This window comes from Pseudophryne corroboree, chromosome 9 (genome assembly GCF_028390025.1).
Source record: "Pseudophryne corroboree isolate aPseCor3 chromosome 9, aPseCor3.hap2, whole genome shotgun sequence".
In the NCBI taxonomy this organism is placed as follows: Eukaryota; Metazoa; Chordata; class Amphibia; order Anura; family Myobatrachidae; genus Pseudophryne; species Pseudophryne corroboree.
Genome location: NC_086452.1, coordinates 162,089,455 through 162,116,635, shown reverse-complemented (window position 1 = coordinate 162,116,635; position 27,181 = coordinate 162,089,455). Strand labels below are relative to the sequence as shown.

Genomic DNA, 27,181 nt, shown 5'->3' with positions numbered 1-27,181 from the left:
AGTCCCTCGGTGCAGTGAGCCTGTTGCCAGCAGGTCTCACTGAAAATAAAAAACCTAACATATACTTTCTTCCTAGGCGCTCAGGAGAGCCCCTAGTGTGCATCCAGCTCAGCCGGGCACAGAAATCTAACTGAGACTTGGAGGAGGGTCATAGGGGGAGGAGCCAGTGCACACCAGATAGTCCTAAAGCTTTCTTTAGATGTGCCCAGTCTCCTGCGAAGCCGTCTATTCCCCATGGTCCTTACGGAGTCCCCAGCATCCACTAGGACGTCAGAGAAACTTTATTGCACACCTGCCGACACACACATACTTACCTATGTTGACCCGCCGACTGCGACGTCTCCTGATCCGCCGATCCGGGGTACCTGTGAATCAAATTATACTCACCTCAATCCAGTGTCCAGATATAAATCCACGTACTTGGCAAAAAAACAAACCGCATTTACCCGGACCACGCACTGAAAGGGGTCCCATGTTTACACATGAGACCCCTTTCCTCGAATGCCGGGACACCACGTGACTGCTGTCACCGAGGTCCCTTCAGCCAATCAGGAAGCGCTACTTCGTTGCACTCACCTGATTGGCTGTATGCGCGTGTGACCTCAGACAGCGCATCGCAAAGCCTCTCCATTACTTTCAATGGTGGGAACTTTGCGGGTAGCGGTGGGGTTACCCGCGGTCAGCCGCTGACCGCGGGTGACCTCACCGCTGACGCAAAGTTCCCACCATTGAGTATAATGGAAAGGCTTTGCGATGCGCTGTCTGAGGTCACACGCGCATACAGCCAATCAGGTGAGTGCAACGAAGTAGTGCTTCCTGATTGGCTGAAGGGACCTCAGTGACAGCAGTCACGTGGGGTCCCGGCATTCGGGGAAAGGGGTCTCATGTGTAAACATGGGACCCCTTTCAGTCCGTGTGGATCGGTTGTTCGTTTTCTTTTTTTGCCAAGTACGAGGATTTATATCTGGACACTGGATTGAGGTGAGTATAATTTTATTCACAGGTACCCCGGATCGTCGGATCAGGAGACGTGGCAGTCGGCGGGTCAACATAGGTAAGTATGTGTGTGTCGGCAGGTGTGTAATAAAGTTTTACTCTCAAGGTGTGTGTCTCCTGTTTTTATTTGGGTATTTTTTTCCCAGTAGTACTACAGGTACCAGCGGGCCCGTTTTTCTCCCGCATGCTATTACTTGTGGTTCTCCAAGTACCAGCTTGCGGGGGAGGCTTGCTGGGACTTGTAGTACTACAGGAAAAAACAATATTCTTTACATTTTCTCAAGGCTATCAGCCTCCCATCCGCAGCCCTTGGATGGGGGGGACAGCCTCGGGCTTCACCCCTGGCCCTTGGGTGGCAGGGGGGGGGACCCCTTGATTGAAGGGGTACCCACTCCCCCAGGGTACCCCGGCCAGGGGTGACTAGTTGGATATTTAATGCCACGGCCGCAGGGCACTGTATAAAAGTGACCCCCGGCTGTGGCATTATCTGTCCAGCTAGTGGAGCCCGATGCTGGTGTAAAAAATACGGGGGACCCCTACTCTTTTTCTCCCCCGTATTTTTTGCACCAGCACCAGGCGCAGAGCCCGGTGCTGGTTTTAAAAATACGGGGGATCCCCTGTCCATTTTCCCCCTGGATTTTTAGAACCAGGACCAGCTCGAAGAGCCCGAGGCTGGTTATGCTTTGGAGGGGGACCCCACGCCATTTTTTCCCGTGTTTTTTCCCGTTTTTACCCGTTTTTAAAAAAACGGAACAAATCCGTCAAATCGGCCGTTTTTCGGCAGCGGGACTGTCAAATACGTTTTTTATTGCATATGGTCAATTTCGGCACCCACTTGCCGAAATTAGACTGTCGAATTGTGTCGAATTGAAAAACGGCCGATAATTTGCCGCGATTCGCAGCTAATTGCATATACCCCATAGGGGTATGGGTTGGGTATGGTATGCCGGTGTTCGGGATTCATTCGGTCAGCATACCGCTGCCAGAATGCCGGCAGGGGGGTGTGGACATTCACAAGTGCAAATAGTCCCTGTTAGCCGGATTCCGGCTGTAGGCATTGTCATTGGTCAGAATTCTGGCGTCAGTATCCTGAAGGCCGGGATCCCGACTGCCGGCAATGTAACTACATCCCATGGGTATAAGTACTAAGCAATGGATTTTTAAAATCCATGTGTTTTTGCAAATTCTGCAATCTACAAAAGAGTAATACTAGTAAATGAAATATCAGGCTTGTTTTGCATTAAATTATATGCAACTGATATGGGGCCCTGACGCACGGAGGGCCCCCAAGGCCCAGCAAACATCCCTCTGCACCCATTTGAATTTTTATTTCTTTTTATTTACATTTTTTTAAATGAATACTGTTGCACGCCGGGTACGGGGTCTGACAGTTTACATCCTGGGAGGGAGGGTGGCAGGTGGGACTCAGGAGGCAGGGTGCATATTTCAGAGCCGCCCTCAGTGTGTAACCGGTGGCGCCACTTGAGATAACCCAGAAGCATAAAGTATCTGTAGTAGCACCGGCGGTGCTGTGCAGATGACAGAGAGATTATGTTTGGACAGTGCCACAGCAGAAAAACAGATCCACTGATGGTGAGCCCCACTCTCCCCTCCCTTCAGTCCGTATGTCTGTCCATCTATGCCATGGTGTTCTGTCTTTTAATGCCGCTTCACGTCTGTCTGTCCATCTATCTATCTATGCCCCCATGTGGTGCTGTGTCTATCTATGACCCTGTCTTATCTATCCCTCTATGCCAGCATGCCCTCTCTACCCTTTCATCCTTTTCTCTCTTTTTCTCCATGGCCCTGTCTCTCACTCCTCTCTCTCCTTCTCTAATTTGCTCTATTTTCATGAAACCCTCTCTTTCTTGCTCCTCTCTCTGCTTCTCTCCGACTGACACCCTCTTTGTCTCTCACTATACTCTCTCTCCTGCTCCCCTAAGAAGCATTGTAGTTGTTGTTACCAAGGCCGGATGGGGGGCGGGAGGGGGGATTTCAAGATTTCGCTATGGGGCCCACAAACTTCTAGTTATGCCTCTGTATCTATCTGTGTGTGTATATATTCCAGTTTAATGAACCACAGTCTCCATCTCCTGTGTTTGGCTCCACCTCCTCACTGGAAACCCATCCTTATAAATCCTGCATTTGTCCCTGGCTCTACCTGGCATAATGTATACAAGGGGCTTTACTGTGGCGTAATGTGTGTAAGGGCCTCTACCATAGCATAATGTGTACAGGTTGAATATCCCATATCCAAATATTCCAAAATATGGAATTTTTTGAGTGAGACTGAGATAGTGAAACCTTTGTTTTCTGAAGGCTCACTGTACACAAACTTTGTTTAATACAAATAAATTATTCAAAATATTGTATTAAATGACCTTCAGGCTGTGTGTATAAGGGGGGTCATTCCGAGTTGTTCGCTCTGTATTTTTTTCTCGCAACGGAGCGATTAGTCGCTAATGCGCATGCGCAATGTCCGCAGTGCGACTGCGCCAAGTAAATTTGCTATGCAGTTAGGTATTTTACTCACGGCATTACAAGGTTTTTTCTTCGTTCTGGTGATCGGAGTGTGATTGACAGGAAGTGGGTGTTTCTGGGCGGAAACAGGCCGTTTTATGGGAGTGTGTGAAAAAACGCTACCGTTTCTGGGAAAAACGCGGGAGTGGCTGGAGAAACGGAGGAGTGTCTGGGCGAACGCTGGGTGTGTTTGTGACGTCAAACCAGGAACGACAAGCACTGAACTGATCGCAGATGCCGAGTAAGTCTGGAGCTACTCAGAAACTGCTAAGAAGTGTCTATTCGCAATTCTGCTAATCTTTCGTTCGCAATTTTGATATGCTAAGATTCACTCCCAGTAGGCGGCGGCTTAGCGTGTGCAAAGCTGCTAAAAGCAGCTTGCGAGCGAACAACTCGGAATGACCCCCAAGGTGTATATGAAACATAAATGTATGTATGTATGTACACAAACTTTGCTTAATGCACAAAGTTATTAAAACTATTGGCTAGAATGACCTTCAGGCTGTGTGTATAAGGTGTATATGAATCATAAATGCATTCTGTGCTTAATGCTAGTGGTAACAGAAAAGTGCCTCGGCGCCACAATAGATCAGCTGCAAACAAGCTGGTCAAAAAGGTATCCCCAATACCAAAGATTACGTGACCAGATAAAATTAGACCAGATGCAGTGCGCTAATCAGATAATAGGTGAAATGGTACTTCCCTCACAATTCCTCTGTTGTAGGTTTTTCATGCACTTCATACAAATGGAATCCATATGTGGGGAAAACAAAATTCCAAATATGGTGTAGTAAATTCAAAATACAACAAATTTAAAACAATCAAGTGTAAATTGTCTATATGATCGTTATACAGATGGTGCAAATGGTAATAGATGGAGGATTACCAGAAGTGAGTACAATATAAGCCTTGAATCATGCCTTCCGATGTATCTCGCTGATGCGCGGATCGTACATATATTCCCTCACAATCCCCCTGTCATCAGGTTTGCCATAAACTCCAGACAAACGGAGTCCATATGTAGGAAAAAGAATTCCAAATATGGTGTAGTATGTTCAAAGTTTAATACAATCAAATAATCAAATAAAAATTTGCCAATAAAACAATATACAAATGGTAATGGATGGAGGATTACCAGAGATAAGTATGCAAAAAAGCGTTGAATAATGCCTTTATATTATATCTCGCTGATATATGTAACGCAGCTCAAACATCCCAAATGGAGGAAAAAGTAAAGTTGGAGGTTTACCAGATTTATCAGAGGTATGTGCCCTTATGATGTCAACATGAGGGGAGGCCGGCTCCGGAACCTGTCTCCAAAGTTCACACGACTTCGTCCATCTGGTGAATCTCCTTTTTCATACAGTGCCGACGCGTTTCGGGATCTCTCCCTTCTTCAAGGCTGCATGACAGGAGCTGTATCAATCTGAGCTATTTATACTCTGAGTGGGAATCACATCTGGGTCATTGGGGTCACCTGTGTAATCATGATATAAACATATATTTTGTCCCCTTGTAAAATACATGAAGATCCCAAACATAGTTAACATGTTATATAAATAAAAATATGTTGTATAGATAAAAAAATAAGATTTTACTTACCGATAAATCTATTTCTCGTAGTCCGTAGTGGATGCTGGGACTCCGTCAGGACCATGGGGATTAGCGGCTCCGCAGGAGACAGGGCACAAAAATAAAAGCTTTAGGACTAGGTGGTGTGCACTGGCTCCTCCCCCTATGACCCTCCTCCAAGCCTCAGTTAGGATACTGTGCCCGGACGAGCGTACACAATAAGGAAGGATTTTGAATCCCGGGTAAGACTCATACCAGCCACACCAATCACACCGTACAACCTGTGATCTGAACCCAGTTAACAGTATGACAAACGTAGGAGCCTCTGAACAGACGGCTCACAACAATAACAACCCGATTTTTTTGTAACAATAACTATGTACAAGTATTGCAGACAATCCGCACTTGGGATGGGCGACCAGCATCCACTACGGACTACGAGAAATAGATTTATCGGTAAGTAAAATCTTATTTTCTCTGACGTCCTAGTGGATGCTGGGACTCCGTCAGGACCATGGGGATTATACCAAAGCTCCCAAACGGGCGGGAGAGTGCGGATGACTCTGCAGCACCGAATGAGAGAACTCAAGGTCCTCTTTAGCCAGGGTATCAAATTTGTAGAATTTTACAAACGTGTTCTCCCCCGACCACGTAGCTGCTCGGCAGAGTTGTAATGCCGAGACCCCTCGGGCAGCCGCCCAAGATGAGCCCACCTTCCTTGTGGAATGGGCCTTGATAGATTTAGGCTGTGGCAGGCCTGCCACAGAATGTGCAAGTTGAATTGTGCTACAAATCCAACGAGCAATCGTCTGCTTAGAAGCAGGAGCACCCAGCTTGTTGGGTGCATACAGTATAAACAGCGAGTCAGATTTTCTGACTCCAGCCGTCCTTGAAATATATATTTTCAATGCCCTGACAACGTCCAGCAACTTGGAATCCTCCAAATCGCTAGTAGCCGCAGGCACCACAATAGGCTGGTTCAGGTGAAACGCTGAAACCACCTTAGGCAGAAACTGAGGACGCGTCCGCAGTTCTGCCCTGTCCGAATGGAAAATCAGATATGGGCTTTTATACGATAAAGCCGCCAATTCTGACACTCTCCTGGCTGAAGCCAGGGCCAGTAGCATGGTTACTTTCCATGTAAGATATTTCAAATCCACCGATTTGAGTGGCTCAAACCAATGGGATTTGAGAAAATCCAAAACTACATTAAGATCCCACGGAGCCACTGGGGGCACAACCGGGGGCTGTATATGTAGTACTCCTTTTACAAAAGTCTGGACTTCAGGAACTGAAGCCAATTCTTTCTGGAAGAAAATCGACAGGGCCGAAATTTGAACCTTAATGGACCCTAATTTGAGGCCCATAGACAATCCTGTTTGCAGGAAATGTAGGAATCGACCCAGTTGAAATTCCTCCGTCGGGGCCTTCCTGGCCTCACACCACGCAACATATTTTCTCCAAATGCGGTGATAATGTTGTGCAGTCACCTCCTTCCTGGCTTTTACCAGGGTAGGGATAACCTCTTCCGGAATGCCTTTTTCCCTTAGAATTCGGCGTTCAACCGCCATGCCGTCAAACGCAGCCGCGGTAAGTCTTGGAATAGACACGGTCCCTGCTGAAGCAGGTCCCGTCTTAGAGGTAGAGGCCACGGATCTTCCGTGAGCATCTCCTGAAGTTCCGGGTACCAAGTAGTTCTTCTTGGCCAATCCGGAGCCACGAGTATCGTTCTTACTCCCCTTTGCCGTATAATTCTCAGTACTTTTGGTATGAGAGGCAGAGGAGGAAACACATACACTGACTGACTGGAACACCCACGGTGTTACCAGAGCGTCCACAGCTATTGCCTGAGGGTCTCTTGACCTGGCGCAATACCTGTCCAGTTTTTTGTTGAGGCGGGACGCCATCATATCCACCTTTGGTTTTTCCCAACGGTTCACAATCATGTGGAAGACTTTTGGATGAAGTCCCCACTCTCCCGGGTGTAGATCGTGTCTGCTGAGGAAGTCCGCTTCCCAGTTGTCCACTCCCGGAATGAACACTGCTGACAGTGCTATCACATGATCTTCCGCCCAGCGAAGAATCCTTGCAGCTTCTGCCATTGCCCTCCTGCTTCTTGTGCCGCCCTGTCTGTTTACGTGGGCGACTGCCGTGATGTTGTCCGACTGGATCAACACCGGCTGACCCTGAAGCAGGGGTTTTGCCAGGCTTAGAGCATTGTAAATCGCTCTTTGCTCCAGTATATTTATGTGAAGAGACATCTCCAGGCTTGACCACACTCCCTGGAAGTTTCTTCCCTGTGTGACTGCTCCCCAGCCTCTCAGACTGGCATCCGTGGTCACCAGGACCCAGTCCTGTATGCCGAATCTGCGGCCCTCTAACAGATGAGCACTCTGCAACCACCACAGAAGAGACACCCTTGTCCGTGGAGACAAAGTTATCCGCTGATGCATCTGCAGATGCGATCCGGACCATTTGTCCAGCAGATCCCACTGAAAAGTTCGTGCGTGGAATCTGCCGAATGGAATCGCTTCGTAAGAAGCCACCATTTTTCCCAGGACTCTTGTGCATTGATGCACAGACACTTTTCCTGGTTTTAGGAGGTTCCTGACAAATTCGGATAACTCCCTGGCTTTCTCCTCCGGAAGAAACACCTTTTTTTGAACCGTGTCCAGAATCATTCCCAGGAACAGCAGACGTGTCGTCGGGGTCAATTGAGATTTTGGAAAATTCAGAATCCACCCGTGCTGTTGCAGCACTACTTGGGTTAGTGCTACTACGTCCTCCAGCTGTTCTCTGGACCTTGCCCTTATCAGGAGATCGTCCAAGTAAGGGATAATTAATACGCCTTTTCTTCGCAGAAGAAACATCATTTCGGCCATTACCTTGGTAAAGACCCGAGGTGCCGTGGACAATCCAAACGGCAGCGTCTGAAACTGATAATGACAGTTTTGCACCACGAACCTGAGGTACCCTTGATGTGAAGGGCAAATTGGGACATGCAGGTAAGCATCCTTGATGTCCAGGGACACCATAAAGTCCCCTTCTTCCAGATTCGCTATCACTGCTCTGAGTGACTCCATCTTGAACTTGAATTTTTGTATGTACAGGTTCAAAGATTTCAGATTTAGAATAGGTCTTACCGAGCCGTCCGGCTTCGGTACCACAAATAGTGTGGAATAATGCCCCTTTCCCTGTTGTAGGAGGGGTACCTTGACTATCATCTGCTGAGAATACAGCTTGTGAATGGCTTCCAATACCGTCGCCCTGTCTGAGGGAGACGTTGGCAGAGCAGACTTTAGGAACCGGCGAGGGGGAGACTTCTCGAATTCCAACCTGTAACCCTGAGATACTACCTGCAGGATCCAGGGGTCCACCTGTGAGTGAGCCCACTGTGCGCTGAAATTCTTGAGTCGACCCCCCACCGCCCCTGAGTCCGCTTGTAAAGCCCCAACGTCATGCTGAGGGCTTTGCAGAAGCCGGGGAGGGCTTCTGCTCCTGGGAGGGAGCTGCTTGGTGCACTCTCTTACCCTTTCCTTTGCCTCGGGGCAGATATGACTGTCCTTTTGCCCGCTTGTTCTTATAGGAACGAAAGGACTGCGGCTGAAAAGACGGTGTCTTTTTCTGTTGGGAGGGGACCTGAGGTAAAAAGGTGGATTTCCCGGCTGTTGCCGTGGCCACCAATCCGATAGACCGACCCCAAATAATTCCTCCCCTTTATACGGCAATACTTCCATATGCCGTTTGGAATCCGCATCACCTGACCACTGTCGCGTCCATAAACTTCTTCTGGCAGATTTGGACATCGCACTTACTCTCGATGCCAGAGTGCAAATATCCCTCTGAGCATCTCGCATATAAAGAAAAGCATCCTTTAATTGCTCTATAGTCAATAAAATACTGTCCCTATCCAGGGTATCAATATTTTCAGTCAGGGAATCCGACCAAACCACCCCAGCACTGCACATCCATGCTGAGGCGATGGCTGGTCGCAGTATAACACCAGTATGAGTGTATATACTTTTCAGGGTAGTTTCCAGCCTCCTATCAGCTGGATCCTTGAGGGCGGCCGTTTCAGGAGACGGTAACGCCACTTGTTTTGATAAGCGTGTGAGTGCCTTATCCACCCTAGGGGGTGTTTCCCAGCGCGCCCTAACCTCTGGCGGGAAAGGATATAATGCCAATAACTTCTTTGAAATTAGCAGTTTTCTATCGGGGTTAACCCACGCTTCATCACACACTTCATTCAATTCCTCTGATTCAGGAAAAACTACAGGTAGTTTTTTCAGACCCCACATAATACCCCTTTTTGTGGTACTTGCAGTATCAGAGATATGCAAAGCCTCCTTCATTGCCGTGATCATATAACGTGTGGCCCTACTGGAAAATACGTTTGTTTCTTCACCGTCGACACTAGATTCGGTGTCCGTGTCTGGGTCTGTGTCGACCGACTGAGGTAAAGGGCGTTTTACAGCCCCTGACGGTGTCTGAGACGCCTGGACAGGTACTAACTGGTTTGCCGGCCGTCTCATGTCGTCAACTGATTTTTGTAACGTGCTGACATTATCACGTAATTCCATAAACAAAGCCATCCATTCCGGTGTCGACTCCCTAGGGGGTGACATCACCATTACCGGCAATTGCTCCGCCTCCACACCAACATCGTCCTCATACATGTCGACACACATGTACCGACACACATTAGACACACAGGGAATGCTCTTATCGAAGACAGGACCCCACTAGCCCTTTGGGGAGACAGAGGGAGAGTTTGCCAGCACACACCCAAGCGCTATAAATATATAGGAACAACCCTACAGAAGTGTTGTTTCCTTTATAGCAGCTTAATATATCAATATCGCCAAAAAAGTGCCCCCCCTCTCTGTTTTTTTACCCTGTTTCTGTAGTGCAGTGCAGGGGAGAGTCCTGGGAGCCTTCCTCGCAGCGGAGCTGTGCAGGAAAATGGCGCTGTGTGCTGAGGAGATAGGCCCCGCCCCCTATTTCGGCGGGCTCTTCTCCCGGTGTTTGTGAGACCTGGCAGGGGTTAAATACATCCATATAGCCCCAGGGGCTATATGTGATGTATTTTTAGCCAGAACAAGGTATTATCATTGCTGCCCAGGGCGCCCCCCCCCCCCAGCGCCCTGCACCCTCAGTGACCGCTGGTGTGAAGTGTGCTGACAACAATGGCGCACAGCTGCAGTGCTGTGCGCTACCTCATGAAGACTGAAAAGTCTTCTGCCGCCGGTTTCTGGACCTCTTCACTTTTCGGCATCTGCAAGGAGGTCGGCGGTGCAGCTCCGGGACCGGACTCCATGGCTGGGCCTGTGTTCGATCCCTCTGGAGCTAATGGTGTCCAGTAGCCTAAGAAGCCAATCCATCCTGCACGCAGGTGAGTTCACTTCTTCTCCCCTAAGTCCCTCGTTGCAGTGAGCCTGTTGCCAGCAGGACTCACTGAAAATAAAAAACCTAATAACTTTTTCTAAGCAGCTCTTTAGGAGAGCCACCTAGATTGCACCCTGCTCGGACGGGCACAAAAACCTAACTGAGGCTTGGAGGAGGGTCATAGGGGGAGGAGCCAGTGCACACCACCTAGTCCTAAAGCTTTTATTTTTGTGCCCTGTCTCCTGCGGAGCCGCTAATCCCCATGGTCCTGACGGAGTCCCAGCATCCACTAGGACGTCAGAGAAAAAGTGTGTAAAACGATCATTATAACTTTTATATATCGAGCATCCGCCGGAAGTCGTGACCTCCGTACTTCCGGTATGGTAATATGGATGATGTGTCCTTTGTGTGTTTAATGTTTTGAAGTTTTACAGTTCACCTTATTAGCACGTTGATGGTACTCGTGGGTTCTCTATTTAGTTCTGCTGAACGCTGTTAAGCCAGAGAGCGGCCGCACGCTTCCGGTCCGTGGAACGCACCGCGGACCGCATCCCGGCTTCCGGTGACGTACTTCCTGGGCGGTGGCCGCGTGCTTCCGGTCCATGGAACGCACCGCGGACCGCATACTGACTTCTTGTGACATGCTTACTTTAACAGTGTTCGGCCGGGTGGCGGCCGCGTGCTTCCAATCCGTGGAACTCACCGCGGACCGCATCCCGGCTTCCTGTTGTGTATTTCCTGTTTGTATCACTGGAACGCAATCTGTATGACAGGAGAATTTTCGTGAAAAAAGAGATTCATCAGACGGACGGAGTCGTGTGTGTACTTTGGAGACAGGTTCCGGAGCCGGCCTCCCCTCATGTTGACATCATAAGGGCACATACCTCTGATAAATCTGGTAAACCTCCAACTTTACTTTTTCCTCCATTTGGGATGTTTGAGCTGCATTACATATATCAGCGAGATATAATATAAAGGCATTATTCAACGCTTTTTTGCATACTTATCTCTGGTAATCCTCCATCCATTACCATTTGTATATTGTTTTATTGGCAATTTTTTTTTTTTATTATTTGTTTGTATTAAACTTTGAACATACTACACCATATTTGGAATTCTTTTTCCTACATATAGACTCCGTTTGTCTGGAGTTTATGGCAAACCTGATGACAGAGGGATTGTGAGGGAATATATGTACGATCCGTGCATCAGCGAGATACATCGGAAGGCATGATTCAAGGCTTATATTGTACTCACTTCTGGTAATCCTCCATCTATTACCATTTGCACCATCTGTATAACGATCATATAGACAATTTACACTTGATTGTTTTAAATGTGTTGTATTTTGAATTTACTACACCATATTTGGAATTTTGTTTTCCCCACATATGGATTCAATTTGTATGAAGTGCATGAAAAACCTATGACAGAGGAATTGTGAGGGAAGTACCATTTCAGCTACTATTATCTGATTAGCGCACCGCATCTGGTCTAATTTGATCTGTTCACGCATTCTGTGCTTAGACTTGGGTCCCATCGCTGTGATATCTCAGTATGGTATGCAATTATTCCAAAATACGGAAAAATCCGATATCCAAAATACTTCTGGTCCCAAGCATTTTGGATATGGGATACTCAACCTGTATAAGGGACTCTACTGTGGTGTAACGTGTATAAGGGGTACTACTGTATGGTGTAATGTGAATAACAGACTCTACTGAGTGGTCAAGATTCATTATACTGCAATAATAATACTTAAAGTGGCCCCTAAGCAGGAGTTTAGTGATGCCTAGAAAGCTTTTTGTGAAAAAATTGTGTACTGTACTCAACATTCCAGCTAAGAACACACTGAATCTAGCTTAATGTGATTGTCAAGCCTTTGCTTCCAGTTAATTTACTAAGTTAACTATTTTTATTATTATTAGCAGTTATTTATAAAGCGCGCACACATTCCACAGCATTTTACAGAGAATATTTGGCCATTCACATCAGTTCCTGCCACAGTGGAGTTTACAATCTATGAGGTCAATTCAATTTGCCGACAGTTGAATAGTGCCGGGAATTAGCTCCCGGCGCTATTCAATACAGCGCCATGTGACACTTAATTGCCGTGATTTCTTCTCACCCCCCCCTACCAGGGGGAGCGAGCAGATATCTCACAAAAGTGCTGGCATCGCGCCAGGCAGTTAAATTGGACAATGCTTGTTCTCCCGACAAATTAACCTGTTAAGTCCGGGAGAACGGGCATTCACTGACTTAACAGCACCGGGAGCTAATTTCCGGCGCTATTCAACTGTCGGCAAATTGACCCCTATGGAACCACATGCATGCACACACATTCACACTAGGGTTAATTTTGTCAGGATCCAATTAACCTACTAGTATACTTTTGGAATGTGGGAGGAAACCGCAGTACCCAGAGGAAATCCATACCAGTAGTGGGAGAATATACAAACTCCTGACAGTGAGGGGCATGGTGGGAATTGAACCCATGACCTCAGTGCTGTGAGGCAGTAATGCTAACTATTACACCATCCATGATGCCCAACTATCTAACTAAAGTTGGCCTCACACTCCTGCTGGAAACAATAAAACCCACCAAGTATCACATTTCATGCAGCAACACTGAGCTATGGTGCCCTTTGCAAATCACTGCAGATAAGTTAATGGGGATGTTAAAGGAAAGGTAGTAGAGAGGTACAACCACTGAACAAAAACAAATGATGTTACTTTATATTGTGCAGATATATCATAATAAAATAAGTGGGGCTAGCAGGATTACTCAACTATATAGAGGTAATCCATACTAAAGCATCTTTTTCAAGAGAACATCTACCTGTTGGATTAATATTCTCCCTATCACACTGCAGTAACAATCATAATATTTCTTTCTGTTTTATTGAACTATTACAGAACCAGTGTCATCTCTTTCTCCCTCTTATTTTATTGATTTGTATTAATCCAATATTTTCCTGGCACATTACAGAGACTTTTGAGAATGCTGATTTTCATACAGGACTAAAAGCAACACTTTAAAAAGACATTTCATACACTTTAAATGAAGCCGCTGCGGCCGCTATACTTAATACACAACCTACGTACTTATTACACCATTAGCGTACAGAGTCCCGTACCGTGGGGGTCATTCCGAGTTGTTCGCTCGGTATTTTTCTTCGCATCGCAGCGATTTTCCGCTAACTGCGCATGCGCAATGTTCGCAATGCGACTGCACCAAGTAAATTTGCTATGCAGTTAGGTATTTTACTCACGGCATTACGAGGTTTTTTCGTTCTGATGATCGTAGTGTGATTGACAGGAAGTGGGTGTTTCTGGGCGGAAACTGGCCGTTTTATGGGAGTGTGTGAAAAAACGCTACCGTTTGTGGGAAAAACGCGGGAGTGGCTGGAGAAACGGAGGAGTGTCTGGGCAAACGCTGGGTGTGTTTATGACGTCAAACCAGGAACGACAAGCACTGAACTGATCGCAGATGCCGAGTAAGTTTGGAGCTACTCAGAAACTGCTAAGAAGTGTCTATTCGCAATTTTGCTAATCTTTCGTTCGCAATTTTGATAAGCTAAGATTCACTCCCAGTAGGCGGCGGCTTAGCGTGTGCAAAGCTGCTAAAAGCAGCTTGCGAGCGAACAACTCGGAATGACCACCCGTGTACGGACTTTGCGTACAAACGCCGCGCTGGCTGTACAAAGTACACACAGCGCGTACACACCCAAAGTTACACAGCGAACCCTTAACAGCTATGCATGAGATAATAATACACTTTAAACCTTAGCAGGGAAAGGACGACACGACACCAGATTGTAATTAAACTACTGGGTTCCGACACCACAGCGTATTATTACTGAAAGGGGGTTACAATAACAAAGCAATACAATACGTGTAAGGCTATAAATACAGAGGAGGATGCCGAGTCTCTTCAGAACGACTTAGTTAAATTAGAAGCATGGGCAGCCAAATGGAGAATGCGCTTCAACACAGACAAGTGTAAGGTAATGCACTGTGGTAACAAGAACAAAAATTACACCTACCTACTAAATGGGGTAAAACTAGGGGATTCTGTACTGGAAAAGGACTTAGGTGTCCTCATAGATAGCAAGCTAAGCAGTAGTACCCAAAGTAGGACTGCAGCAAAGAAGGCTAATAAGATATTAGCATGCATAAAACGGGGTATTGATGCTAGGGACGAGAGTATTATACTCCCATTATATAAATCACTAGTGAGGCCACACCTTGAATACTGTGTACAGTTCTGGGCACCGTACTACAAAAAGGATATCCTGGAGCTTGAAAAGGTACAAAGGAGGGCGACCAAACTAATTAAGGGCATGGAGACGATGGAATACAAGGAAAGGCTTGAAAGACTAGGCATGTTTACATTGGAAAAGCGGAGACTAAGAGGGGATATGATCAACATCTACAAATATATAAGGGGACAATACTCAGAGCTTGCGCGGGACCTGTTTTTGGTCAGATCAACACAGAGGACTCGTGGACACTCGCTCAGGTTAGAGGAGAGGAGATTCCGCACAATACGGCGTAAAGGCTTTTTCACGGTAAGGACAATACGTGTTTGGAATTCCCTGCCCGAGGGAGTTGTAATGGCGGAATCTGTCAACACCTTTAAGAATGGGTTAGATAAATTCCTATTGGATAAGGATATCCAGGGGTATGGTGCATAGTCATGCATTATAGTTACTATTTAGTCAAATCATCATGCAGAGGACACCACAAATAGGTTGAACTCGATGGACAATTGTCTTTTTTCAACCTCAGATACTATGTTACTATGTTACTATGTAATACGAAAGAATAATGGCTACAGTCAATGTTACATACTTTTGGTTTCGCCTGCGCTTCCCGGTCCGGTCCTCAATCATCACGGGTGATGACCTTCAGAGTCTGTGATAGTGACCTGGCCTGCAGCTGGCTCTTTATACAGTAGATCAAAACATAATACAATAGACACTGTGTGCTCTTCTTCCATTGGTTCGGGGGTGGGACATATCCTGTGCACCGGGGATCATTGGTCAGCTCAAGAAGTGGGCGATGGCTAGGACTTGAGATGTGGTTTCTGTTGTTTGCATCTGAGTTCCCGCCCCATGACCAGTTAAACCCATCACATTAATCATACATAAATCTGGTATTATTAATAACTTAATGTGGTAATATATAATAATGTTCTTATTCCCACCAGATTAATGTTTACGTGACTCTGAACAATATGACCCCACACGATATGATTATCTATTTCCATCCTCAAGATATACATATATCCACATATATCCAAATACTCATGCCCATTTTTACACATACTCCTGTTATTACAATTTGTTAGGAATTATATATATATATATATATACACAAACACATACATCTCCAAGAGTTTAGACTATGAATGTTAATATCTTAGATTTCTAAATGTCTGGTTTGTGTTTTGGTTAGCTATTGTTAATTGAGTTTCTCGCAGCTTAGGTTCCTGGGTATTGTCTTTTTGTTTGTTTTGTCTTCAGGTGAGACAATGCCAATCCAGTACTTATTGTTTCAATAGAAACTCGGCTACCCTAGTAAACAAAGGTGTTTGCCTTCTTCATAGAATTTCAAAGCTTAATGTAAATAAGGCCATTGTATTTTAGTCTCTGGGAGTTTTAATTTATGTGTGACCGATCTTCATGCTATTTAGAAGAAAAAGCAGACAGTGTGGGATTTATACAATATATAGATTAGATTTATGATATGTCTTTGTGGCTTTTCCATGAGAGTACAAATTCCACTGTAATTACTCATACCACGCTCTAATGCGCAGGACCGCGGGAGCGACCATACACAATTTGCGAACATGTGCAATCACAGCCGAACACGTACGCACACGGAGGCCATCTATGTGGTGTTTGTACGCAATGTATGTGTTGTAATATTTTCTGACTTCGACACTTTTATTTGCGTAGCATCTAAATTAAACCAAAAATAAGAATTTACTTACCGATAATTCTATTTCTCGTAGTCCGTAGTGGATGCTGGGGACTCCGTCAGGACCATGGGGAATAGCGGCTCCGCAGGAGACAGGGCACAAAAAGTAAGCTTTTAGGATCACATGGTGTGTACTGGCTCCTCCCCCTATGACCCTCCTCCAAGCCTCAGTTAGGTACTGTGCCCGGACGAGCGTACACAATAAGGAAGGATATTGAACCCCGGGTAAGACTCATACCAGCCACACCAATCACACCGTATAACTTGTGATCTGAACCCAGTTAACAGTATGACAAACGTAGGAGCCTCTGAACAGACGGCTCACAACAAATAACAACCCGATTTTTTTGTAACAATAACTATGTACAAGTATTGCAGACAATCCGCACTTGGGATGGGCGCCCAGCATCCACTACGGACTACGAGAAATAGAATTATCGGTAAGTAAATTCTTATTTTCTCTAACGTCCTAAGTGGATGCTGGGGACTCCGTCAGGACCATGGGGATTATACCAAAGCTCCCAAACGGGCGGGAGAGTGCGGATGACTCTGCAGCACCGAATGAGAGAACTCAAGGTCCTCCTCAGCCAGGGTATCAAATTTGTAGAATTTTGCAAACGTGTTTGCCCCTGACCAAGTAGCAGCTCGGCAGAGTTGTAATGCCGAGACTCCCCGGGCAGCCGCCCAGGATGAGCCCACTTTCCTTGTGGAATGGGCCTTGACAGATTTAGGTTGTGGCAAGCCTGCCACAGAATGTGCAAGTTGAATTGTGCTACAAATCCAACGAGCAATCGTCTGCTTAGAAACAGGAGCACCCATCTTGTTGGGTGCATACAATATAAACAGTGAGTCAGACTTTCTGACTCCAGCCGTTCTTGAAATATATATTTTCAATGCCCGGACCACGTCCAACAACTTGGAATCCTCCAACTCGTTAGTAGCCGCAGGCACCACAATAGGCTGGTTCAGGTGAAACGCTGACACCACCTTAGGCAGAAAATGAGGACGCGTCCGCAGTTCTGCCCTGTCCGTATGGAAAATCAGATATGGGCTCTTATATGATAAAGCCGCCAATTCTGATACTCTCCTGGCTGAAGCCAGGGCCAGTAGCATGGTTACTTTCCATGTAAGATACTTCATCTCCACCGATTTGAGCGGCTCAAACCAATGGGATTTTAGAAAATCCAAGACTACATTAAGATCCCACGGTGCCACTGGGGGCACAACCGGGGGCTGTATATGTAGTACTCCTTTTACAAAAGTCTGGACTTCAGGAACTGAAGCCAATTCTTTCTGGAAGAAAATCGACAGGGCCGAAATTTGAACCTTAATGGACCCCAATTTGAGGCCCATAGACAATCCTGTTTGCAGGAAATGTAGGAATCGACCCAGTTGAAATTCCTCCGTGGGGGCCTTCCTGGCCTCACACCACGCAACATATTTCCTCCAAATGCGGTGATAATGTTGTGCAGTCACCTCCTTCCTGGCCTTTACCAGTGTAGGAATGACCTCTTCCGGAATGCCTTTTTCCTTTAGAATTCGGCGTTCAACCGCCATGCCGTCAAACGCAGCCGCGGTAAGTCTTGGAATAGACACGGTCCCTGCTGAAGCAGGTCCCGTCTTAGAGGTAGAGGCCACGGATCCTCCGTGAGCATCTCTTGAAGTTCCGGGTACCAAGTTCTTCTTGGCCAATCCGGAGCCACTAGTATCGTTCTTACTCCCTTTTGCCGTATAATTCTCAGTACTTTTGGTATGAGAGGCAGAGGAGGGAACACATACACTGACTGGAACACCCACGGTGTTACCAGAGCGTCCACAGCTATTGCCTGAGGATCTCTTGACCTGGCGCAATACCTGTCCAGTTTTTTGTTGAGGCGGGACGCCATCATATCCACCATTGGTTTTTCCCAACGGTTCACAATCATGTGGAAGACTTCTGGATGAAGTCCCCACTCTCCCGGGTGTAGATCGTGTCTGCTGAGGAAGTCTGCTTCCCAGTTGTCCACTCCCGGAATGAATACTGCTGACAGTGCTATCACATGATCTTCCGCCCAGCGAAGAATCCTTGCAGCTTCTGCCATTGCTGTCCTGCTTCTTGTGCCGCCCTGTCTGTTTACGTGGGCGACTGCCGTGATGTTGTCCGACTGGATCAACACCGGCTGACCCTGAAGCAGGGGTTTTGCCAGACTTAGAGCATTGTAAATCGCTCTTAGCTCCAGTATATTTATGTGAAGAGACATCTCCAGGCTTGACCATACTCCCTGGAAGTTTCTTCCTTGTGTGACCGCTCCCCAGCCTCTCAGACTGGCATCCGTGGTCACCAGGACCCAGTCCTGTATGCCGAATCTGCGGCCCTCTAACAGATGAGCACTCTGCAACCACCACAGAAGAGACACCCTTGTCCGTGGCGATAAGGTTATCCGCTGATGCATCTGCAGATGCGATCCGGACCATTTGTCCAGCAGATCCCACTGAAAAGTTTGTGCGTGGAATCTGCCGAATGGAATCGCTTCGTAAGAAGCCACCATCTTTCCCAGGACTCTTGTGCATTGATGCACAGACACTGTCCCTGGTTTTAGGAGGTTCCTGACAAGTTCGGATAACTCCCTGGCTTTCTCCTCCGGAAGAAACACCTTTTTCTGAACCGTGTCCAGAATCATTCCCAGGAACAGCAGACGTGTCGTCGGGGTCAACTGAGATTTTGGAAAATTCAGAATCCACCCGTGTTGTTGCAGCACTAGTTGGGTTAGTGCTACTCCGTCTTCCAGCTGTTCTCTGGATCTTGCCCTTATCAGGAGATCGTCCAAGTAAGGGATAATTAATACGCCTCTTCTTCGTAGAAGGATCATCATTTCGGCCATTACCTTGGTAAAGACCCGAGGTGCCGTGGACAATCCAAACGGCAGCGTCTGAAACTGATAATGACAGTTTTGCACCACGAACCTGAGGTACCCTTGATGTGAAGGGCAAATTGGGACATGCAGGTAAGCGTCCTTTATGTCCAGGGACACCATAAAGTCCCCTTCTTCCAGATTCGCTATCACTGCTCTGAGTGACTCCATCTTGAACTTGAATTTTTGTATGTACAGGTTCAAAGATTTGAGATTTAGAATAGGTCTTACCGAGCCGTCCGGCTTCGGTACCACAAATAGCGTGGAGTAATACCCCTTTCCCTGTTGTAGGAGGGGTACCTTGACTATCACCTGCTGAGCAAACAGCTTGTGAATGGCTTCCAATACCGTCGCCCTGTCCGAGGGAGACGTTGGCAAAGCAGACTTTAGGAACCGGCGAGGGGGAGACTTCTCGAATTCCAACCTGTAACCCTGAGATACTACCTGTAGAATCCAGGGGTCCACCTGTGAGCAAGCCCACTGTGCGCTGAAATTCTTGAGTCGACCCCCCACCGTTCCTGAGTCCGCTTGTAAGGCCCCAGCGTCATGCTGAGGGCTTTGCAGAACCCTGGGAGGGCTTCTGTTCCTGGGCAGGGGCTGCTTGCTGCCCTCTCTTACCCCTTCCTCTGCCCCGAGGCAGATATGACTGTCCTTTTGTCCGCTTGTTCTTATAGGAACGAAAGGACTGCGGCTGAAAAGACGGTGTCTTTTTCTGTTGGGAGGGGGTCTGAGGTAAAAAAGTGGATTTTCCGGCAGTTGCCGTAGCCACCAGATCCGATAGACCGACGCCAAATAATTCCTCCCCTTTATACGGCAATACTTCCATATGTCGTTTGGAATCCGCATCACCTGACCACTGTCGCGTCCATAAACTCCTTCTGGCAGATATGGACATCGCATTTACTCTCGATGCCAGAGTGCAAATATCTCTCTGCGCATCTCGCATATAAAGGAAAGCATCCTTTAATTGCTCTATAGTCAATAAAATACTGTCCCTATCCAGGGTATCAATATTTTCAGTCAGGGAATCCAACCAGACGACCCCAGCACTGCACATCCAGGCTGAGGCGATGGCTGGTCGCAGTATAACACCAGTATGAGTGTATATACTTTTCAGGGTAGTTTCCAGCCTCCTATCAGCTGGATCCTTGAGGGCGGCCGTATCAGGAGACGGTAACGCCACTTGTTTCGATAAGCGTGTGAGCGCCTTATCCACCCTAGGGGGTGTTTCCCAGCGCGCCCTAACCTCTGGCGGGAAAGGGTATAATGCTAATAACTTTTTTGAAATTAGCATTTTTCTATCTGGGTTAACCCACGCTTCATCACATACATCATTTAATTCCTCTGATTCAGGAAAAACTACAGGTAGTTTTTTCACCCCCACATAATACCCCTTTTTGTGGTACTTGTAGTATCAGAGATATGCAAAGCCTCCTTCATTGCCGTGATCATATAACGTGTGGCCCTACTTGAAAATACGTTTGTTTCATCACCGTCGACACTAGATTCAGTGTCTGTGTCTGGGTCTGTGTCGACCGACTGAGGTAAAGGGCGCTTTACAGCCCCTGACGGTGTCTGAGACGCCTGGGCAGGTACTAACTGGTTTGCCGGCCGTCTCATGTCGTCAACTGATTTTTGTAATGTGCTGACATTATCACGTAATTCCATAAACAAAGCCATCCATTCCGGTGTCGACTCCCTGGGGGGTGACATCACCATTATCGGCAATTGCTCTGCCTCCACGCCAACATCGTCCTCATACATGTCGACACACACGTACCGACACACAGCAGACACACAGGGAATGCTCTTATCGAAGACAGGACCCCACTAGCCCTTTGGGGAGACAGAGGGAGAGTTTGCCAGCACACACCCAAGCGCTATAATATATATGGGAACAACCCTATATAAGTGTTGTTCCTTATAGCCGCTTAAATATATAAAAATATCGCCAAAATATGCCCCCCCTCTCTGTTTTACCCTGTTTCTGTAGTGCAGTGCAGGGGAGAGTCCTGGGAGCCTTCCTCACAGCGGAGCTGAGCAGGAAAATGGCGCTGTGTGCTGAGGAGAATAAGCCCCGCCCCCTATTCCGGCGGGCTTTTCTCCCGGAGTTTTAGACATTTGGCATGGGTTAAATACATACATATAGCCTTAATGGCTATATGTGATGTATTCTTTTGCCATAAAAGGTATTATATATTGCTGCCCAGGGCGCCCCCAGCAGCGCCCTGCACCCTCCGTGACCGTCTGGTGTGAAGTGTGTGACAACAATGGCGCACAGCTGCAGTGCTGTGCGCTACCTTCATGAAGACTGAAGAGCCTTCTGCCGCCTGTTTCCGGACCTTCAATCTTCAGCATCTGTAAGGGGGGTCGGCGGCGCGGCTCCGGGACGAACCCCAGGGTGAGACCTGTGTTCCGACTCCCTCTGGAGCTAATGGTGTCCAGTAGCCTAAGAATCCAATCCATCCTGCACGCAGGTGAGTTGAAATTCTCTCCCCTAAGTCCCTCGATGCAGTGAGCCTGTTGCCAGCAGGACTCACTGAAAATAAAAAACCTAAAAAACTTTTTCTAAGCAGCTCTTTAGGAGAGCCACCTAGATTGCACCCTGCTCGGACGGGCACAAAAACCTAACAGAGGCTTGGAGGAGGGTCATAGGGGGAGGAGCCAGTACACACCATGTGATCCTAAAAGCTTACTTTTTGTGCCCTGTCTCCTGCGGAGCCGCTATTCCCCATGGTCCTGACGGAGTCCCCAGCATCCACTTAGGACGTTAGAGAAAATTGCCTGTTCTATTTAGGATTGTGGATTATAAAATAATGGGTGTGGGATTGGGAAAGGAGGGTGTGTGTGTGTGTGTGTGTATGTGTGTGTGTGTGTGTGTGTGTGTGTGTGTGTGTGTGTGTGTGTGTGTGCGTGCGTGTGTGGGGGGGGGGTTAAAACCAGAGCCAGGCATAGGCAAACTAGGCAATTGCCTAGGGCATTTGGAATGCTTAGGGTCTCGAGCAGCTTCTGCTGATTAAAATGATATATGGCATGCCTATATTCTGTGTGTGACTGTGGTTGCATCTGCATATGAAATGATACGTTACAGTGTATTCCTGGAAATCACTGTAATGTAGCACTTTGTATGCAGATACAGCCACGGTCGCACACAGAATATAGGCATGCCGTATATCATTTTACTCAGCAGAAGCTGCTTGTGCATCCTAGGCACATAGCAATGCAAATAAGATGCATTTTTGGCAAAATGGGTGCTCGACGTTAGCAGAGCTGCCAGCTGACTCATGCAAGGCAGCTCCTGCTGCATGGCATATTGAGGCAGGATGTATGAGAACACGTCTGTATCCAAGCAGAGGCAGAGGTCACAGTGTTAGCGGCCATGTGAGTGCTGTGTGCGGTGGGTTGGTTGTGAAATAGTGTTTAGCATATGTGTAAGGGGCACTATGTGTGTCATGTGTATAAGGACATTAATAATGTGAGGCATATGTGTAAGGGACATTATGTGTATGAGGGCATTAATAAAGGTTGGAATAATGTGTAAGGTGCATTATGTTTATAAGGGCATTAATAATGTGTGTCATTTGTGTAAGGGGCATTACTGTGTGGTATTATGTGTATAAAGGCATTACTAATGTGTGGCATTATGTGTATAAGGTGCTCTACTGTGTGGCATAATATATAGAAAGGGCACTACTGTGTGGTCTAATGTGAATAAAGAGCAATATGGTGTGGTGTAATGGGAATAAGGAGCAATTCAGTGTGATGTAATGTGAATAAGGGGCACTACTGTGAGGAGTAATGTATATATGGTAAAGTGGTACTACTTTGTGATGTAACAAGAATAAGGGACACTATTGCATGATAAAATGCGAATAAAGTTGCACTACTGTGTGGCCTAATTTGAATTCAGGGTACTATTGTGTGGCCATGCCCCTTCCAAGCAAGAACATGCCCATTTTTAGGCTGTGCACCAAATGTGCACACTGTTCCTATTTAAAATATAGGGGGTAGGAGCACCAAAATGAGGACTGCTATGGGTAAGGGGTAATGGTGCTGGGAAAGGGGTGCATGGTCAAAGGCGGAACTAGCGGCGGGGCTAGGAGGCACCAGCCAAGATCTTGCCTAGGGAATCATATCAGTTAGGGCTGGCTCTGGTTAAGACCACTAGAATACCTTGCAATTTTGCTTCAATTCCTTCTTTATCCAATCCTGCTGGGAAGCCTGAAAAATAGTAAAGCCTGTATAATTAGTTTCCAGGTGAACATAGAAAACTGCATGCAATAAAAGACAGAGATGAAACAAACTTAGGGGGTTATTCAGGTCACATTGCCAATGCGATCTGATTGCTATGGTTACGAACGACTCTGCCTGATTGACAGGCAGAGGCGTGCAGGGGGCAGCGATGGAGCATTGCAGGGGTGGCATGAGGGAAACAGGGGTGGATTAGCAGCGTTTTCAGGGCGGCTGTGTGACGTCATATGCTGGCGTGCCAATAAAAAAAATGTCGGCGAACCTCCTGCATACGCAGCCTAGCTGAGGCTGCAGGAGGTCGTCCACGGTTGCTGTGGTCCCAGCCACTGGGCAGGCCATTCTGCATGCTGGGCGGCCTTGCCCTGCGATGGACGGCCCTCAGCATGTGAAACAACGGATTGCAGATTCTTCTTTTTAGCAGAATCTGCAATCCATACTGAATAACCCCCTTCATTCAAACACTACTAATTGTTTGCTTTAAATATAACAGACATTACAAATACAGTACAAAGGACTGAATTTACTTAATTGGCATATATAGTGGGCATATATCGCTGCTTTGTGTTTAGACACAGCAGCGTTGCTAAAAAATGCTAATGTCTCAGGAGTCTGCAGAAAAGAGACGCCTCCTGCCAGCATTGCAGATCTAAGAACTGTGGGCATAGGGGGTAATTCCAAGTTGATCGCAGCAGGATTTTTGGTAGCAATTGGGCAAAACCATGTGCACTGCAGGGGAGGCAGATATAACATGTGCAGAGAGAGATAGATTTGGGTGTGGTGAGTTCAATCTGCAATCTAAATTACAGTGTAAAAATAAAGCAGCCAGTATTACCCTGCACAGAAACAAAATATCCCACCCAAATTTAACTCTCTCTGCAAATGTTATATCTGCCCCCCCCTGCAGTACACATGGTTTTGCCCAACTGCTAAAATGTTTCCTGCTGCGATCAACTTGGAATTACCCCCATAATTCAGACCTGATTGCACTTGCAGCAGCAAATTTGTTAGCTAATGGGCAAAACCATGTGCACTGCAGGTGTTGCAGATATAACATTTGCAGAGAAAGTTAGATTTGGGTGAGTTATTTTGTTTCTGTGCAGAGTAAATACTGTCTGCTTAATTTTTACACTGCAATTAAGATTTCAGTTTGAACACCCCACCCAAATCTAATAGGCCCTACACATTAGGTGAGAACACTGAACGATAATAAGAATTTACTTACCGATAATTCTATTTCTCATAGTCCGTAGTGGATGCTAGGGACTCCGTAAGGACCATGGGGAATAGCGGCTCCGCAGGAGACTGGGCACATCTAAAGAAAGCTTTAGGACTAACTGGTGTGCACTGGCTCCTCCCCCTATGACCCTCCTCCAAGCCTCAGTTAGCGTACACAATAAGGAAGGATTTTGAATCCCGGGTAAGACTCATACCAGCCACACCAATCACACCGTATAACACCGTATAACCTGTGATCTGAACCCAGTTAACAGTATGATAACAGAGGAGCCTCTGAAAGATGGCTCACAACAATAATAACCCGATTTTTGTAACAATAACTATGTACAAGTATTGCAGACAATCCGCACTTGGGATGGGCGCCCAGCATCCACTACGGACTATGAGAAATAGAATTATCGGTAAGTAAATTCTTATTTTCTCTAACGTCCTAAGTGGATGCTGGGGACTCCGTAAGGACCATGGGGATTATACCAAAGCTCCCAAACGGGCGGGAGAGTGCGGATGACTCTGCAGCACCAAATGAGAGAACTCCAGGTCCTCCTCAGCCAGGATATTAATTTTGTAGAATTTTACAAACGTATTTGCTCCTGACCAAGTAGCTGCTCGGCAAAGTTGTAAAGCCGAGACCCCTCGGGCAGCCGCCCAAGATGAGCCCACCTTCCTTGTGGAGTGGGCATTTACAGATTTTTGGTTGTGGCAGGCCTGCCACAGAATGTGCAAGCTGAATTGTACTACAAATCCAACGAGCAATAGTCTGCTTAGAAGCAGGAGCACCCAGCTTGTTGGGTGCACACAGGATAAACAGCGAGTCAGATTTCCTGACTCCAGCCGTCCTGGAAACATATATTTTCAGGGCACTGACAACGTCTAGCAACTTGGAGGCCTCCAAGTCCCTAGTAGCCGCAGGCACCACCAATAGGTTGGTTCAGGTGAGACGCTGAAACCACCTTGGGGAGAAACTGAGGACGAGTCCTCAATTCCGCCCTGTCCGAATGGAAAATCAGATAAGGGCTTTTTCAGGATAAAGCCGCCAATTCTGACACGCGCCTGGCCCAGGCCAGGGCCAACAGCATGACCACTTTCCATGTGAGATATTTTAACTCCACAGATCTAAGTGGTTCAAACCAATGTGACTTTTGGAACCCAAAACTACATTGAGATCCCAAAGTGCCACTGGAGGCACAAAAGGAGGCTGTATATGCAGTACCCCTTTTACAAACGTCTGAACTTCAGGGACTGAAGCTAGTTCTTTTTGGAAGAAAATTGACAGGGCCGCAAATTTGAACCTTAATGGACCCCAATTTCAGGCCCATAGACACTCCTGTTTGCAGGAAATGTAGGAATCGACCCAGTTGAATTTCCTCCGTCGGGCCTTACTGGCCTCGCACCACGCAACATATTTTCGCCAATTGCGGTGATAATGTTTTTGCGGTTACATCCTTCCTGGCTTTGATCAGGATAGGGATGACTTCATCCGGAAAGCCTTTTTTCCTTCAGGATCCGGCGTTCAACCGCCATGCCGTCAAACGCAGCCGCGGTAAGTCTTGGAACAGACAGGGCCCTTGCTGGAGCAGGTCCCTTCTTAGAGGTAGAGGCCACGGATCCTCCGTGAGCATCTCTTGAAGTTCCGGTTACCAAGTCCTTCTTGGCCAATCCGGAGCCACGAATATAGTGCTTTCTCCTCTCCATCTTATCAATCTCAGTACCTTGGGTATGAGAGGCAGAGGAGGGAACACATACACTGACTGGTACACCCACGGTGTTACCAGAGCGTCTACAACTATTGCCTGAGGGTCTCTTGACCTGGCGCAATACCTGTCGAGTTTTTTAATCATGTGGGCGACTTCTGGGTGGAGGTCGTGCTGAGGAAGTCTGCTTCCCAGTTGTCCACTCCCGGAATGAATACTGTTGACAGTGCTATCACATGATTTTCCGCCCAGCGAAGAATCCCTGCAGCTTCTGCCATTGCCCTCCTGCTTCTTGTGCCACCCTGTCTGTTTACGTGGGTGACTGCCATGATGTTGTCCGACTGGATCAACACCGGCTGACCTTGAAGCAGAGGTCTTGCTAAGCTTAGAGCATTGTAAATGGCCCTTAGCTTCAGGATATTTATGTGAAGTGATGTATCCAGGCTTGACCCTAAGCCCTGGATATTCCTTCCCTGTGTGACTGCTCCCCAGCCTCGCAGGCTGGCATCCGTGGTCACCAGGACCCAGTCCTGAATGCCGAATCTGCGGCCCTCTAGAAGATGAGCACTCTGCAACCACCACATGATGGATACCCTTGTCCTTGGTGACAGGGTTATCCGCTGATGCATCTGAAAATGCGAGCCGGACCATTTG

General features: G+C 47.1%; 1 protein-coding gene across 9 annotated transcripts in view; it reads right to left on the bottom strand.

Moving 5' to 3' along the window:
- Positions 1 to 27,181, bottom strand: part of HFM1 (helicase for meiosis 1) — a 984,377-nt gene that overhangs the window by 318,609 nt on the left and 638,587 nt on the right. For all 9 annotated transcript variants that reach the window (XM_063939911.1, XM_063939912.1, XM_063939910.1 and 6 more), the window contains one exon: positions 23,523 to 23,570. In XM_063939911.1, coding sequence (XP_063795981.1) covers positions 23,523 to 23,570 — 48 coding nt within the window. The remainder of the gene's footprint in view (positions 1 to 23,522; positions 23,571 to 27,181) is intronic.